Here is a 17,812-nt window from a genome sequence, read left to right on the forward strand (position 1 = left end):
CTTTTAGATTTATTTTCTATTTTTAATTTTTATCCTCTCTTGCTTTTTTTAAAAGTTTGTTTTTCCTTTCCTCTTTTATGTGTTTTTCACATTTTCTGTTGTTTGGCTTCTTTGTTCCTCTTATATTTTGTTCTTTTTTTTAAATTTACTTATGTTTTTCTCTTTTTTTGTTTTTTTGCTTTTGGAAGGTTTTCCCCGTGGATGGTTGTTTCCCCCACCCGCCCCCCCGCTCCCCGGCCCACCCCGCGGGCTGCACCCCCACTCCGGGCTCTGCCTGGGACCCGGAAGGCGGCGCTCGCGAGGCCCCCGTGGCTTCATACGGGGGTGGTCCGGCGGTTGGCTGTGTTGGAGTGGAGAGAGTCTTTGTTCTCCTTCTGGATACAGTTGTGAACTTGGAGGAAGCTGTTATCCCTGTCGGAGTTGTAGGTGGCGGTGGGCGTGGTGGCGGCCTTCAGGGGGTCCCTGCTGAGGGTGTACATGGAGATCTCTGTGGACGGCAGGGTGTTGAAGCCCTTGAGGCCCACGGGGGAGGCGTCCCTGGAGTGTGAGGGCTCGGTGGAGCGGGAGCTGGAGCGGCTGCGGCGCTGGTAGCGGTAGCGGTAGCTGGGGATGCGGGTGATGGCGGAGGCCTGGAGGTAGTCCGTGGCGCGGGCTGTGGCCCGCAGCTGTTTGTGCCGGTCGATAAACATGTGCACGGCCAGCACACCGACCATCTCGGCGATGATGAAGGACAGGGCCCCGAAGTAGAAGGACCAGCCGTACGAGTAACTATTCTTTTTGGAGTCGCTCTTGGAGGGGTCTCCGGCATTGGCAGATATGTACACTATGATGCCAATGATGTTACTCAGACCTGTGGGGCATAGGATGGACATGGAGGTGGGAGGGGCAGAATCAGAGAGAAGGACGTTAATTTCCAAGCTGAATGCCAGGCACTGGGCAGGATTCAAGGACGGGGCAGTTGGATGGGCTGCAGTTTCCACAGTGCATGGTGGGTAGGTGAGTATATAGGGATGTGGGCAAGCATCACTTTAATGGTTTATGATCGCATCTGGAGAGAGCCACAAAGGGAAGAACTAACAGAAACAGATACTGAAGAGGGGAGAGAAGAGAGAGGCATTCTACAACTGTTGAGTAACAGTGATGTATATTGGGGTGGGGATGGTGTATTGGGCATTTACCACCTGCCTTCACTGCTAAGTGCTTTTCAAGGGGTTTGCAGGTGAGGAAGTAGATGACAGAGAGGTTGAGTAACTTGCTCAAGGCTGCGCAGGGATTTGAAGCTGATGTAGTGGGGTGTTAAGACTGCCTGGATTCAAAGCCTTTGGCGAGGTGGTCTGGGTCCAAATCCCCAGAGCTGGGGAAGGGTTGTGACAGGCCTTGCTCCTGTGGTCTGCAGAGCACTGAGTGAACGGGCGTGTGTGGGCACCATTGGGGTCCGGGACTTGGTGAGTGCCATCTGACCGTTCGTCAGTCTTACTGAATGGCTCATGCTGCAGCCCATGTTCTTTTTCTGGATTTGGAAGCACATGTGATTTGTCATATAACTGAGCTGAGAAAGTGGTTCTGGGTGCCTGCCTGCTTCCACCTGGGTGGGGTGGTACGGGAAGAGGGCAAGTGAGGGTAGGCCCAGTACCCGGAGAGGGACCTGGGATCTGGGCCCTTGTCTAAGAGGTAGGAGGAAGGTAGGCCACTGGGCTGAGGGACAGGGTCTGGGATGTTTCTGGAGGACTCGGTGGGCGGGGGGAGGGTGCTCAGGGTTGCACAGTCTCTTTCCCCTCAATACAACTTGTTGCAAGGCCCAGAGATTCCTCTCCTCTCCCCACCCTCTCTGCCAGGTCCTCCCAGCCAGTGAGCACCCAAACCTTAGCCTTCTCCCCATTGGCGGGCCTGGGCTCTGTCCTGCCTGGCTTAGTGGCCATTACCTGCAGACACGAAGAAGATGCCGGCACTCAGGATGATGTTGTGTCGAGTCTTATAGAACTCGCTGGCTGCGATGCAGAGTCCACCCATGAAAAGCAGAATCACACTCAGGATCGGGAAAATGCTCGAGGCCCTCACCGCCCCTGTGGAACATGGAGGGTCAGGGAGAGAAAGAGCATGGCTGTGAGACTGAGGTGTGCAGGAGGCACGGAGGGGCAGCACACAGGTTTTATGGACATAGGACCAGAGCTGAGGTTGCTTAGCAATACCAGGGAGGAGGGAGAGGGAGCAAGCCACCCTCTGGCTCACAGCCCTTCCGGGGCTCATCTCTGCCCGCAGGCCCAAACTTCATGCCTCCTAAGGCCTACAAGGTCCTGTGTGACTTGACTTCCCCAGCTCCAGCCTCATGCCTATGTTCCCTCTTGTCCAGCCACAGCAAATTTCCCATATCATGTCATTGCATGTTTCTGACTTTGACATACCAAACTTTTTTACTAGAATGTTTTTCCTGCTTTTTTTTCATTCAGCAAACTTCTATTCACCCATCAAAACACCACTGAAAGTTCCCTTGTCCATGAAGCCTTCACCAACATCCTTAGGCAAAGTTTTTAGCTCTTGCTTCTGCTCTTTGCAGTACTTTGGGAACATAGAGAGGCAGTGCGTTACAGTGGTTAGGGACTCACATGGCCCGGATTTGGGAGTTCAATGTCGCTTAGGAATTTATTAGCTGTATAAGTTTGGGTATATTATCTTAATCCTCTGTGCCTCAGTTTCCTCATTTGTAAAATGGGGTGGGGATGGTAATAGTGCCTGCCTCCTAAGATTGTTACGATAGTTTTGACGTGCACCTAGACAGGTCTTTGAGGGCACACAGTAAACGTCTGAGGACCGATAGTATCCAGGTGGGCATGCGTGGGGTGAACCCTAGCTGCGTGAGCGGATGAGGGCATGGGGTGGGGGGCGTGAGGGTTATTCTGCATCCTGAGCACTCCCTCCCCTCCAGGCAAGGATGGTGGTGCCTCCTCCTCAGGCCTGAGTGGCTGTTCTCTCCCTGCGGGTCATTTCTAAGATAAGAGGCTGTATGCCCAACCTGAGCCCTCTGCCCATACACACCTGCACACACATGTATGCCTGGATGTGCACAGTTAAAGCCATCCATGTTCTCATCTTCGTGGGCACGCAGGGATGGTGAGAACTTATTGAAGAACCAGGAGAGAGAGAATATTTGTGAAGCACCCACTCTGTGTCAGGTGTTAAGTGGGTACCTAACAAACATTATATAACTTAATCCTCATAAGAGCGCTTCAGGGTGTGTTTTTTTTTTAGCTCCAATTGACATGTGAGAAAACGAAAGTTCAGAGAGGTGAAGTAACTTGCCCAAGGCTGTCCAGCTAGTGAAGCAGAATGGGGATTTTCCAGTTAGTCTCACCAGTCTCAAATCCTGGCTTTGTCTCTTATTCCCTCTGGGACCTTGGACAAGAGTCTTACCTCTCTGAATCTCAGTCCCCCATCCCGTAGAGTGGGAGGGGCAGGAGTACCACCCAGATCGCCAGAGTGGTGAAGGGTCCTGCTGCTCAAAGGGCGGTCTGAGCACCAGCAGCACAGGCATCACCGGGCAGTGGGATGGAAATGCAGGTTCTCAGGCCCCATCTGTCCCTACTTACTGAGTCGGAACGTACATGTTAACAAGATCCTCATAATAAGATTTGTGCCCTGGCTGGTGTGGCTCAGTGGATCTGGTCAGCCTGAAATGTCGCTGGTTCAATTCCCAGTCAGTGCACATGGCCTGGGTTGTGGGCCAGGTCCCCAGTTGCGGGCATGTGAGAGGCAACCAACAGATGTTTTCCTCCCTCTCTTTTTCCCTCCCTCCCCACTCTCTAAAAACAAACAAACAAACAAATAAGCTTAAAAAATGATTTGTTGGTGCCTGGAACTCTGTAAGGATTAAAGTGGATAACATCTGAATTGTTTCTATAAGGAGTACAGTAAAAGGTACAATTTTAATGATATCTGATGTCCCTCCGCCTTCAGTCCAGACACAATTTCCCCACAAATTGTCCTGACTTCCCACTGGGGCTGGTGTGGTCTTAGTGCTAAAATCTATCACAAGAAGTAGAAAATAGCTGATTTGTTTCCTGAATGAGTACTTATTGACGTATGAGTAAGTATATGGAAATACACAGTACCCACTAACACTCATGGAGCTCTTCCTATGTGCCAGGTTCTCCTCTAAGTGCCTTCCATGGGTTAACCCATTTAACCCTCACACCCACCCCATGACCACGGGCTTTGGCTTCCAGGAGATCACACACACCTAAAGCAGGCGTTGGCAAGCTTTTTCTCTAAAGGGACAGATGATAAGTATTTCTGGCCATACAGTCTCTGTTTTAGCTACTCAGCTTTGCCACAGTAATATGTAAACAAATGAGTGTGGTTGTGTTCTAATAAAACTTTCTTTTTGGCCTGCTGGTCACAGTTTGGCTGCCCCTGGCTGAGAACATAATGCACTGTACTGGGGAAAGGCCACATGGTCTGGAGCGGGGAGGTACTTTGCTCCTGACAACTGGGAGTCTAGTGAATAAATACAGGCTGAGTGCCAGCCACTGTGCCAGGTCCGGGCTGGGCATGGAAGACAGTGGGAATGCAACAGGAGGCCGGGTCTGTGTCTTTAGAAAGCTTACATCCTCATGAAGAAGCTAGATGTCATCAGATAATCACACAGATAAATAATTATCAGGCAGGAGAGTGTTATGAAAGAAAGATACTGTGAAGGAAGGTATCTTCGAGTGCTTAGTGTGTGCTGGGACTTTCTAACCACTGGACATGTTAGTACTCATTACAACCCTAGGAAGTACTTTATTTGCCCCTATTATACGCAAGCTAAAACTGGGGCACAGACAGGTCCAGTCATTTGTCCAAGGCCACCCAGCGAAGACAGGGAGGGGCTCAGCTTGTGAGCCCAGGTAGTTTGGCTCCATGCTCTGTGTGCCTCACCGCTGCACTGCCCTATGCTTCCTGCTCTCAGAGTCTCTTCCAAGCTCTAGTGGGCATCAGGGAGGGCTTCCCGGAGGCAGTGCTGTTGGAGCTGACCCCTGATGGAGAAGGAGAGGCTAACTGGGCAGAATAGAGGCAGGGTGTGGAGAGTGTTCCAGGGAGAGGAAGCAGCATGAGCTAGGGCTGGAGGAAGCAGGGCTTGCTCAGGGGGTTGAACGCAGCTGGATAGTGAGGAGCCGGTGGAGGGGGCTGAGGAACATGGAGGGAGATGAGGTAAGCTACAGCCAGGCCACGCAGGGGCCCATGGGTCACCGAGGACCTGTGGGTCATGTTCCGGAGCTTACCTTTATCCACAGAGCAATGGAAACATAAAAGGGCTTAAAGTGGGCAGGGCTGTCACAGTCTGCTTTGCATCTTTAAAAACACATGGATTAAGAAGGAGCCAAGGGCGGCTACAGGAACCAGTGAGAAGGCTGGTGATGGTGCTTGGCCCAGGGTAGGTTCAGAGGGTATGGGCAGAGGTGGTTGGGTTTGAGGGTTGCCGAGGAGGTGAATTAAGACTTGGCAACGGTGGGTAGCGGCGGAGAAGACAGTGATGTTGAGGACAACTTCTGGGTCTCAGATTTGCTGGCTGGCTGGATAAAACCTCCTGGGAGACTGAGAGATCCACTAGGGAGTGAGGGTGTGGTTTGGCACAGGCTGAGTTCGAGGTGCTTGGGAATGTGCATGTGCAGCATGGAGGGGAGTTGGACATGCAGGCTGGCCTGGACCTGTAAACGGGGGGTCACAGAGCTGAGCACAGAGGGGTATCCCAATGGGGAACAGTGTTTACTGATGGGCTTGGGAAGACTGTGGGCAAATCTCACTGCGTGCCTGGGCTTCTACTTCCTCGTCTGTGAAATAGGGATGAAAATGCAAAGTTGGTCTATCTTACAGGGTTACATAGGAAGATTAAATAGGAAGATGATGATTGGAAGGCTTTGTAAATGTAGAATGTTGGTAAATTATAAACATTTATTATTTTCTACGCTGGTGACAGAGATGGAAAGTGTCATAAGTGTCCAGGAGGGAATGACATCTTACCTTCTGGACAGGGTGGTCTAAGCTGTAAATTCCATGCCAACCCTCCATTTGGCAAAATTCTATAGACAAATCATTTTACCCTCTAGTATCCCACTGGGCCCTGGCACCTGTGGCCATCCTTTCGTGAAACCCTTCTTCACGATGGCCACAGCTGGAGAATGGGGCAGATGCCTGACTGCAAAGGCCAGGCGGTTTCCTCACTCAGTCAGGCAGAGGAGGAGGGGTGCCCTGTGGGGTGGGGTGGTGCGAGGTCAGCAGATCCCAGTCCGGTCCCCATTCTTTTCCTGACCTTCTCAGAACCCAAGCGTGTGCTTCTCCTTCTTCAGGTCCAGGTCTGCACTCTGGTGGGGTTGGACTGTGTGGTCTTCAAGGTCCTGTGTCCCCCACTCAGCCAGGCCAGGCTTCTGTCACACCTATTCCCTGGGCCAGTCTTGGCCTTCACTCAACTCATCGTCATTGTCAGGGTTAGGGAGGGTGGGCTCCTGATTTTCTGGCACGGAGATAAGCTCTTTATGCCTGTTATCCCGTCTGGGATTTGATCCTTTGGAATGGGATGCATCAGAGATGCAGTGGGTTAGAGGAGCCTCCAGGCTCTTGGGCATCTCTCCTTCTCTCCTCCTTCCTCCACTGTGCCTGTGAGGGGAGATGGGCTACAGGAAATGTGTTCATGAGCATATGTGTGTGAGGGTGTGTGCAAGTGTGCAATTATGAGAATGCGTATGTGACTGAGAGTGTGAGCGTGAGAATATATGTGACTGAGAGTGTATGAGAGTGTGTGAGTGAGAGTAAGTGTGTGAGAGTGTGTGGGAGAGATGAGAGAGAAGGAGAGAAAAGGAGGGAGAAGGAGAGGAGGGGAGGGAGAGAGAGAAGGTGTGGCTGGAGGGAGAGAGACCTCAGAGGAGGGAGAGAGACCTCAGAGAAAGCGGAGGGGGAAAAAAAGACGGTGAGTGTTTGGGCTCCAGGTGCGGGCTGCTTGGGGTCCCACCCTGGCCCTCCCACCGTCTCTGTGGCCTCTGTGCCTCCTCTTTCTCACCCGTGTGATGGGGACACCAACAGTACCTTTCTCTTAGGGGGTTGTGCAGATGAATGAAAATAATGTGTAAAGGTGTCAGGCCCAGCCCAGACGCAATCGGGTGTCCAACAAACATTTGCTAGGTATGATAACAAGTGGAAGGGATATGGAAGTCTATGAGCATCCTCCGGGGGGCGCCATCTGTGCAGGTCCTGGGTGCATTCCCAGTTTCTGTTGTCTCTGGGGTTAGGGACCAGCTGCAGGAACTCAGGGGGGCCAGGAGGCTGCCTGGAGCATCTCACTCGCTGTCCCCAGAGCCTCAGTTTCCTCAGATGCCATAGAGAGGGTCAGACACCCAGCCTAGAGGGCTGCAGTGAGGAGTCATGAGCAAGCACATTTCAAGCAATTAGAACAGTGCCTGGTACCCGAGGGTACCGGGAAATGTTGCTTCTCCCCACAGCAGAGCATATTATTGCCGTTTCTCCCAGGCCTGTGGTTGCCTGGGTTGGCATTGGTTAAAGCATAGGTTGTGACTCATGATTAGCTCATGAAGTCAGCATGGTGGCTGCAGCCAGCACTTAAATGAATGAGCCAGGACAGAATAGAAACTGCCGGCGTGTGCAGAGCTGGCGAAGTGCAGGCCATTTTGTGAATGCCAGCTCCAGTTGCATGGGTGTGAGTGGACACCAGTTACACCTTCTGAGGTTTCCTAACTGCAAGGCTGGGTCACAGCAGTTTTAGCCACGCTGACCATGATGACCTCTGGTGGGAATGTCTCTCAAAACAATTTTGCTAGAAGGGGCTGCAGGGCTGGGATAGTGGACAGATGTACTTGGCCCTGGATAACGTTCTGGAAGGCTGGTAGCATCCCAAAAGTGTACTGGGCTGGAGTAAGTCCTCATACTTCTCTGGGCCTCTGTCAGATGGGAAGATGGGGCTGTGTGAAGAGCTCCAGCATTTCAGGGGCTGGGAAGGTGTATTGCTGTGCTTCTGAAATCTAACTTGAAGGAGGGGTGGTGACTTCTCCCATGTGTTCCCTGGGGCGGCTGGGGAGCCCTAATGAAGCACCACCCTGGCCCTTGTCTCATGGCACCTTCAGAGTCCCCCAGGGGACTGCTATTCACCTAGGCTCAGAGAAGCTGTGTGACTTGCCCAAGGCTGCAGAGCAGACCTCACTTTGAAATCTGGTCTCTTCACTGTAGCTCAGACCTTGGCACCTGGTATTGCCCACATTTGGTACATAGGAAGCCCCCCAGTGCCTGGTGGGAAAGGTAGAAGGGGATGTGACAGGGGAGTGGAGAGGGTGTAGTCTCTGAGGCTGGGAAGGGTGGCTTCGGCTCAGCTTGAGACCCGGCATCCACCTCTGTCCTCATTCTGGGAAGAGGGTGAACGTGCCAGGGGGCCCTGGGAAGGGTGGGTTCTCATTTATTCATTTAGCAAACATCTCCTGGGCCTGACCTGGGACAGGCCTTGTGTTGGGCTAGGTGAAGGGTGGGGAGAGTTCTCTATCTGCAGCTGCTCAGAGGATAGCTGTGCAGCGTCCAGGGGAAGGGAGAAGAGTCCACAACAGGAATCACAACATGCAGGCTAGAGAACACAGTGGTCAGCTCTGGGCGGCCCAGCCTCCTGTGGCATCCCTGACCCCAAAGAAGGGCAGCACTGCTCACTGCCTCCCAGCCAGGAGTCCTCTCCTGCTCTCACTCTCCCCACCCAGGCTGTCAGCAAATGCTCTACCTTCAGACACACCCAGAATCAGACCCCCCACCTGCAATTCTAGCTGGTTATGGCCATCATCTCCATCTGGTCTGCCTGCTCCTACTCAGATGCCAGTCAGTCCTCTGGCAGAAGCAAGTGATGCTGATGGCACGGACGTTAGTCCTCCCCTCCCCTTGCTCAGAACCTTTCCACAGCCCCATCTCAGAGTAAAACTGAGGCCTACAAATCCTGGCCTCCTGCCTGCCTGCTCATGCCTGCTGGCTAACCACATGGCCTCCTGGCTGTCCCCAAGCCAGCCAGCCTCAGATGCCATACTGGCTGTTCCCTCTGCCTGGGATGGTCTTCATACCTGCAGGACCAGACATGCTCTCTCCCCTGCTTTAGGTCTCCTTCCTGGTGAGCGCCTCCCTGACCAGCCCCCTGATACCTGGAGCCCTCTTCCTGGTGCTTCCTCACCCTTCCCTGCTCAGTCTATACCCCTTGTACTCTCCACAGTGTACTATATGCAGCAATAATGGCTGATGCCTACCGAGGGCTGATGCCTACTCCGATCCAGGCTGGTGTGAAGCTTTCTCATACTGACTCACTTAAGACTCATTACAGCCCTAGGAAGGTGCTGATGACCATCATCCCCGCTGCGAGAAATCTGAGGCCCCGGGAGGTTAACCAAGTGGCAGAGCCAGATTTGAACCCAGGCAGCATGCACCACAGCCTGCTGTTATGTTCTCCTGCCTCCTAAGGTGGCCGTGTTCTGTAAATTCGTCCTCCAAGTGACCCTGATGCCAGTCCTCCCTCCTTTGTCTGCTCTGCGCCTGCCCTTCCTTACAGGTTTTGTTCCTGGTCTAGAGCTGCCCCGGGAACTTTTCTCCTGCTTGGGCGGCCAAAGACTTGGGTGGTCAGTAAATCTCTGGGAAGGTGTCAGCTCTTAGTTCAAGTGTAATCAAAAGAGACCTCTCTTGGTGGGGAGGGAGGGCTCTGGGCATGGAGAGGGGAGCGACAGGCCCTGCCCAGAGCCTTCCCTCTCTTCCCCTTCTGTTCACTTCTGGCTCTGGAAGAAGTGAAGTCTGTTGAGTGTGTGTGTGTGTGTGTGCACGTGTGACCTCTGGGTGTCATCACCTCCACTCCCCCTGGGTGTAGTGTGTCAGGGACAGCAGCTGACCCTTGGCCCATCACCTCTAGCCCCAGGCTCTTCCCCCTAGAAAGCCTGACCCCACCCTGCAGTCCTGTGCTACAAGTGGCCTCAAAACAGTGGATTTGGGGGTCTGGCATAAAGTAGCTGCTTAATGCGTGACGGGAAGGAAACTCATTTCCTCTGGTCTTCTTCCCCCACTTTAAGTCACATTGGGACAGCTGGGGAATACTACTCCCATTTCCTGGACACAACACAGATGCACAAACACAAACATTTACCTTGTAGGAACCCACGTGCACATAAGCACATATGTGCAAACACATAGGCACTTACACATTCAGACAGACAGACACTCAGAGTCTTGGACATGCAGATACAGAAAGATGCAGAACATAGCACCGACTGTTGTCCTCATGCATAAAGACAGACACGCAGACACATCAACAGTCACAGGAAGTCACACCCTGGTCACCACCACCTCCATTCTTCACCACGCTCCTCAAGCTTTGGAAAGGAAGGATAAGGATAGGGGGGCGCCACAGCAGACACATCCGACGCCCCACAGAGCTGGTTGGGAAAACAGTGCGGGTCACCACAGGTTCCTGGGTAAGCTGGCAGTACTGAGGCTTACACGTGAGCCACAGCTCTGCAGGGGAGGCCCAGGGTGGTAACCAGGGCCCGTGAGAGCTGTTCTTCCCTGACACGAGGGAGCCCCTGGACTCAGTGTCCAGGAGAAGCTGTGGAACTCCTCAGATATGTATGGGGATTGGAAAATAAGAGCATTCATTCATTCATTCACCCATCCCGTCACATGTTAACTGGGCACCTTCCATCTGCCAGGCCCTTCAAGAGGTGCTGAACAAAGCTCGAAGCTCAGCCTGCTGGCTTGAGAACCAGTGAGCCCCGCCTTCTTTGCCACCCAGGAGATGAGCTCTGCACTCCTGCCTGTCAAGCCAGCCAGCACTCGCTCCCTGTCCCCTCTAGATCCTCACTCCAGCTGCCAGATCAAGGACGGCGGCACTTACCAGGCCACCTCACTGGCCACCCCTCCTCAGCCTCCTTGTCTTGCCATGAAGTCCTTTCATTAGAGCACAGATTTGGTCTGTTTTATTCACTCTTTAATCTTCAGTACCTAGAACAGCGCCTGGCACGTAGCATGGGCTCCATAAATATGTGTCAAATGAATGAATGAATGAATGAATGAATGCATGTGAATCTCCAGGGAGATACGTGTGTGTATATGTGTGTGTGTGTGTGTGTGCGCGCGCGCGTGTGTGTGATCTGCTTCCAAGTGGTCTTTCAAACTTGATATCATATGCAGAAGTAGGGGAAGAAGGGAGGCCTAGGGCAGAAGCAAAGAAAAGTAGCTATTTCAGACCCTTGACCAACTGCATCTCCTTTGTTTTCATAATGTTACTATTCGGTGGGCAATTTCCAATTTTTACAAATGGGGAGACTAGGGTCCTGGAGGTGAAAGCACAGGCAGAGCAAGGGCTGAGCTGCGGCTTGATCGCAGGTCTGTTGGATGCCAGGAAGGAGCTGAGCTCCTGGGCAGCGGAGGCCCAAGGAAGAGCCACTTGGAGAGCTCCCAGAGGCTATGGCTCAGCCCAGCAAGGCCTGTAGTCCCACAGCAACCACGCGCTCAGTCCTCTGTCTGTTTCAGGTGTGTGGCCCCGTGCCAGGCCCCCTGCTGGGCACTGGGAGTCAGAGATGATTCAGAACAGATCCTGCCCTCAAGGCAGGCAGAGTCTGGTGGACTGTGCTTCCTGACCCTGGAACAGCAGGAGCTCCGGCCTCCTTTCTGGAGCCCACTCTGCTTGTATCCTGTGCCCCCCGCCCCCCGAGTCTGAGGCAGGCTAAGTGTGAATGGTCAAAGCCAGGGATGCCTGGTCTCAGCACGTAGGGCTCTGGCGTCTCTCTTTGCTGAGCCCCTTTCCACCTCCCTGGATCCCCCGCCTCTGAGACCCCTGTCTCTCCACACAGTCCTCTGGAAACTCAGCAGTGTCTTGTCCCACTGCCCGCTCTCACCCATCTGGCCACTCCTAGTCCTGCCATCTCTGCCTCCCAAATAGCACCTCACTTCTCACTCCCACGGCTACAGCTGGCCCAACCACCATTGCCCCCTGGGATCTAGCCTCCCGGCCTTGACTGTTGCCCTTTAATGATCCCCTGCCTCCACTGCAGCAGCCAGAATTGACCCTTCACATTAGTGCCCCATCTCATGGTTCCCATCATGGAGCGAGGTCCACTTTCTTCCCAAGAGGATTTGGCCTCTCTGTTCATGGATACCCTCCATTCATACCCCCCCTTCATGCCCTGGGCTCTGATCTGCAAACACACTGCCTTCTTCCTGCCTTAACAAGGCCTTTGCTCTTGCCATTCCCTCTGCAGGTACCTGCTTCCCCAAACTACTCTTAGCTCCCTCTTCATTTAGAGGAGCTGTCTTAACCATCTGTCTAGGTAACACCCCTCCATGTCCTTTCCCCAACTCTCTACCTTTCACCTGGATGGTGAAACTGTCTGCTTTGAAACTATTTCACAGTGCTCTGAAACTATCCAGGGGGTGTTTGTACACTTGATTATTGCTTGTTTTACCCACTGAAATGTAACCATTACAAAGGCCCCAACTTTCTCTGGATCCCCCATACCGACAACAGTGCCCAGAACACAGTGAGTACTTAGTGAATGGGTCATGAGTGAATGAGAGAATAAATGAGTGAATGAGTGAATGAGTGCTTCTGGAGTCCAAGTCTCAGCTTTGGTGCTAGCTGCTCTAGGGACTCCTTCTGGGATGACCTCCACCATGCTGGGTGAGGAGCCGTGCTCCCTTGCACCCCACGCTTTCTGCTAGCCTATGTTGTGGCGTACACCTCATACTCCTGGGTCTGTCTCCAGACAGCAAGCGCTCAGGGACAGGGCTGCTTCCCTGTCTCTCACGGCCTGCCCTGTGCCAGAAGCAGCCTGCAGATAGTTGACTGGGGCTCCACCCCCTCGGGTGCAGCCCTGCCCACCTCAGGAGAAGTCCTGTAAACCTCCCGGGGCCCCAGCTCTGCCCACCTTGTAGGGCAGAGGACCCTTCAGGAATGAGCCTTGTCTTCAAGCTTCTCTAGCCCACCAGGTTAGAGCTAATAGAGAATGATAGGAACTCACGTCTTCTAGCTTTAAAAAATTACTCTTATTGTCTAGCCCAAGATTAGCACATTCTAGATTGGGGCCAGCAAACTATGCTAAATGTGGCCTGCTGCCTGTTTTTGTAAATAAAGTTAAGTTTCTTTGGAGCACGGCCACACTAATTGGCTTTTGTTATTGTCTGTGTCATTTTCGTGCTGCAGGGTAGCTGGGACAGACTGTACAGCCTGCAGAGCCTAAAATACTTACTGTTTGTCCTTTTACAGAGAAAGGTTGCTGACCTCCTATTAGAGGGGCTAAAAAATATTGTTGGGTTAAGTCCACTCAGACCCTTGGATCCCTGCACTACTAGTATACGTTCAAGTCTGTTGTCCAGGGACACCAGAATGACCAAACGCTCTAAGCTCCTCTCTTTAAGAATAAGGAGATGGAGGTACAAAATAGTAGGAAAAGTCACTGAAGAGGCCTCTATGCTTTCTTACTTAACAAACAGCACCGATCAAGCACCTGGAACAGTCCAGGAGCTGTTCTAGGCACAGTGAAGAATGAGGCAGGTCCTGCTGCAAGCACTTGGCATTGAGCTGACAAAGTACTACACTGTTGCTGTGTTCCACCAGCGTGGCTCTGAGTGTGGAGCTCAGCTCTGAGCCCCCTTCCGCCCTGATGTGCAGGCTGCACCTCTGCCATGTGGGTCTCCCGGTCCAGCTGTTTCCCTGAGGGTCCTGCCCACCAGGCTCTGCACCACGTGGTCTCCCTGGGGCCACGGCCTGTGTCTCATTCATTCATCTCTATCTCAGCTGTGAGCACAGGGTCTAGCATCCAGAAGGTGCTCAATCTGCCTTCACACCGCTGCCAAACTCCTTCGGGAGCCCCAGACACGGTAACAGGGAACACAACCAAACGGCCCTTTAGGAATTCCATTTAAGAGTGGCATATTGCAAGAATTGATTTAAAAAAAAAAAAGGTGAGCATTGTAAGATATTTTCTCCCCTTTAAAAAGAAATCTATAAATTGCATCATGTTCCCTTCTCTTCTCTTCCCGGTTGCCTGGCTGACCTCGTGTTTTATGGGCTTTTCAGGCTGACCTGAAATTGGGTTTGATGTGAAGAATAATTATTGAAAGAGACGAGTGATCCATATAATAAAACGCCTCCTACATTGTTCAAAGAAGTGATCTGAGAGTAATGCTAACCACTCTGCCGTGGGGGAGGGGAGGCTCAGAGGAGGGAGGCTGCCAGGAGGGGCACAGAGGAGCGCAGATCTCTGGGAGAGTGGGTCTGAGAGCCTGGAGCCCAGCCCGCAGCCACTTCTGCTGGGGCGGCTTTGCTGTCCCAGGTGTCAAGGACCCTCAGCCCCGCTCCTGGAAATCCTCTTCTCAGGGAACATTTCATCATGTTAGTTTCTGCGAATGCTTGAGACATTTTCTTTGGGACTCAAATGCTTTCTCTTGAAAATATGTCTCAAGTGGGTTTAAGATAGCAGCTATTACATCAGGATTTATCTTAGACTTGACTTGTGGGGGGAGAAAAAAATATCATTTATTGTTTCAGTAGAAGTTCTGACCTGGCATTGCCTGATGAGTTTCTTCATTCAGTTATTCAAGACATATTTACTGAGGGCACTGAGCTGAAAATACAGTGCAGCCAAGATAGGAATAGCCCTTGGCCTGGCAGTGTGGGTGGGACTGTGAGGGAGAAAAGGATCCCACAGCACGATGAAAGTGGTATGTACTGGGAATCTGTTCAGGAGCATGGAGGACTTCCTGGAAGAGGTGATATTTCGGCTGAGTCCTGGAGGGTGAGTAGGAGTTTGCCAGACAAAGAAGGGAGGGAAAGGTGTTGGGGGCAGAGGGCACAGCACACATGAAGGTTTGGCCCCTGGACAGGAGGGAAGGAGAGAGGCTCAGCTTTTTGCCTGCCCTCTGCGGAGACAGGGATCTCTAGAGAGTCCTGGTGTTTGGTGCTCTGCACATTGGTGGGCAGGCCCATCACCAGGAAGGAGATAAGAAATTGTATGCACTCACGGAGGAAGTATTCTGCTGTGTCAGCCTCGTAATCTGCATCCTCTGGGAAGTGATCGATCTGCTTGCAGAGACCTTTGAAGTTCCCTGGAAAACAAGGGGAGAAAGGATGCATGAGATGTCATAGTTTCTGGGGTTCAGTGCCCACTGGCCTCTTCCTGACCTCTCAGTCTCCTGAAGCTGGCTCAGCTCCCCTCTTCCCCCTTGACAGGAGGTCTTGCTTTGTCTGTTTGCACATCTTCCTAGTGGATCAAAACACACGCCCTTCCCCGCAGTGCTGAGAGGAGACTTGGAAACCCAGCCTTTCACTCCTGCATGGAAGCTTCTGAGCTGGGGACTGCCACCAAGGCTAGACCGAGGCTAGAGGCTGATTAACCATGAACCTNGAGATGTCATAGTTTCTGGGGTTCAGTGCCCACTGGCCTCTTCCTGACCTCTCAGTCTCCTGAAGCTGGCTCAGCTCCCCTCTTCCCCCTTGACAGGAGGTCTTGCTTTGTCTGTTTGCACATCTTCCTAGTGGATCAAAACACACGCCCTTCCCCGCAGTGCTGAGAGGAGACTTGGAAACCCAGCCTTTCACTCCTGCACGGAAGCTTCTGAGCTGGGGACTGCCACCAAGGCTAGACCGAGGCTAGAGGCTGATGAACCATGAACCTGGGCTGTGAGGCCATCTCTGTGTCTCAGCTCAGCTGGGAGTCACACAGTTTGCACGAGAGAATGGATGCTTTCCAGAGAAGGCAGGCCCCAGAGTGATGCTGACAAACATTCCCACAGCTCTTCAGACAAGCTTGCAAAGCACCCTCCCCTCTGAAGAGTTCACGGCCCCAGCCCCCAGCAGCCCGGAAGTCCAGGGGGGTGACCTCCACTGGGGCCGGGCCCTCCACCAGGATCTTAGTCTAGACATGTTCTGGCTCTGCCAGAGGCCCGTGAGGGGTAGTTTCTCCATTTTACAGATGAAGAAACAGGCTCGGGGAGGCTGGATGACTGAATAAGCCCTCATGCCAGGAAGTGACAGAATCAGGGCTTTTGACCCTCAAGTATCTGCTCAGTGAGGAGATGGGAACCGGCTCAGGTGAAAACCCCAGCTCGGTGCCACAGCGGGTGCCCACCTCGGCCGCTAAGTGAGTGAGTAAGCTGTGCAGCGCACCCTCTATAAACACAGATGTGTGGAACAGAACTGAGAGCCGTGTCTGCTTCGTGACAGTAGGGACTTCTGTGTCCCCAGCACCAGCATAGGTGCAACAAGTGTTGGCTGACTTTCCCTGAGTGAATGAATCATCGGACCCGTGCTGGGGGACGTGGTGTAGAGTGACAGGCAGGTTTGGGGGCTGCAGGCTTCACTGAGTGCCTCAGTTTCCTCACCTGGAAGTGGAGGTGGTGGGAGTTCCGGTTGTGGGGACTAGATGAGCCGATGTATGGGACGTGCTCAGAGCCAGGCCTGGCATGCTCGTGAGCAAGCGTGCCTGGGGGCACTGCCGTGAGGGCGAGATGGACTTGACTACATTCAGCCGCTGACGCCTGGGACTTTTCTGCGACAGTAGCTAATATAACCTAATTGATACAGTCCTCAGTTCATGATGGCAGCTTATTTTCCTGTAGCCACATAGTCCATAGAGAGAGTTTTACTATGTACTACAGAAAGTATTTAGGAATTTTAAAGCATTATAACACAAACCTATATATATTATATACACCTGCATATATAGGGCACATGAAGATAATTACATGAAAATAAGTAATTTAGGTATTTCTAGTTATTATTATATGCCGCATGTTACAGAAAAGATGGTTGACCACCCCACCCCACATCACCTCCTATCCACTGTCTCTGTACCAAATTCACTCTCTTTTCCAACTTCTGCAAGAGAAATTCCCCAGAGCATGTTGGGACTTCTGGTCACTTCATGGAAGCTTTGTAGGGTCCCAACTCTGTTTCACCAAAATGCTCCCAGAGGGCAGGTCTTCTCTGAGTGTTCTGGACAACCCCGCTTCTTGCTCCCCCGTGCCCTGACCTTGCTGTCTCCCCACTTCTCTGGAGTCCCAGGCACCTTTCCCCTCTGCCCTCGTTGCATCCTGGTCCATTAACGGAAGGCTGCAACCTCCCCCTAGTAGCTGCACACACCCCTCTCCCCTGAGAAGTGTCTCCATAGTGGCTGCTAGGAGGATATAATATCCTCCCTATTGTTAAAATGATAAATTAGTGCATTTGGAAGCTCTTTGCAAAGAACTTTCACTTTCTCTCAGTCCAATCTGACAGATGTTTGGTCGGTGCCAACTCTGTGCCAGGCATCTTTATAAGGAGCCCGCAGGAGGTGAGGTGAGGAGAGCAGTCCTGATGTGCCCCAAGTCTCCTGACCAATCAGGGACAGTGCTCAACCCCACACCAAGGCCTCCTCGCAGGGAGAGCCACCGCATCCCTCTGTTCATCCCTCTGTTCGGTGCTGCACACCAGCACCTGCTCTGCATGCGGCCTGGCTGTCCCTCTGCGCGAGCCTGCGCTTCGGCCATTCTTAGGCTCGCCGTTAGCTCCTAGCGCGGTGCCCAGCACAGAAGGGTGAAGAGATGCTTGTTGAGAGGCTGTGCAAAATAGTCATACCTCTCCGGTGAGGCCTCAACCAGGTGACCAACTGCCTATTTGACCTCACATGGTGGCTATCTGAAAGGCACCATGCACTCTGCAGGCCCACCCCTGAACTCATGATCTTCCATTTCCCTCAAGACTTGTCTTCCAGAGGCAGCAGCCAGGTCAGCGAACGCCTTGCCACGGCTCCCCTGTGCAAGTCTCAGCTCAGTCATTGTCACTGAC

At 52.6% G+C, this 17,812-nt stretch overlaps 1 protein-coding gene across 1 annotated transcript in view; it reads right to left on the bottom strand.

The window, feature by feature from the left end:
* Nucleotides 1-249: 249 nt before the first annotated feature.
* The window catches only part of CACNG2 (calcium voltage-gated channel auxiliary subunit gamma 2), a 110,163-nt gene continuing 92,600 nt past the window's right edge, over nt 250-17,812 (bottom strand). The window contains exons 2-4 of the mRNA XM_037068453.1: nt 15,010-15,093; nt 1,923-2,063; nt 250-850 (exon numbers count right to left, since the gene is read on the bottom strand). Of these exons, the coding sequence (XP_036924348.1) occupies nt 315-850; nt 1,923-2,063; nt 15,010-15,093 (761 nt within the window). The 3' untranslated portion in view covers nt 250-314. The remainder of the gene's footprint in view (nt 851-1,922; nt 2,064-15,009; nt 15,094-17,812) is intronic.

Source organism: Sturnira hondurensis, unplaced genomic scaffold (assembly GCF_014824575.4).
Source record: "Sturnira hondurensis isolate 20B ecotype Veracruz unplaced genomic scaffold, ASM1482457v3 Scaffold0017436, whole genome shotgun sequence".
Classification (NCBI taxonomy): Eukaryota; Metazoa; Chordata; class Mammalia; order Chiroptera; family Phyllostomidae; genus Sturnira; species Sturnira hondurensis.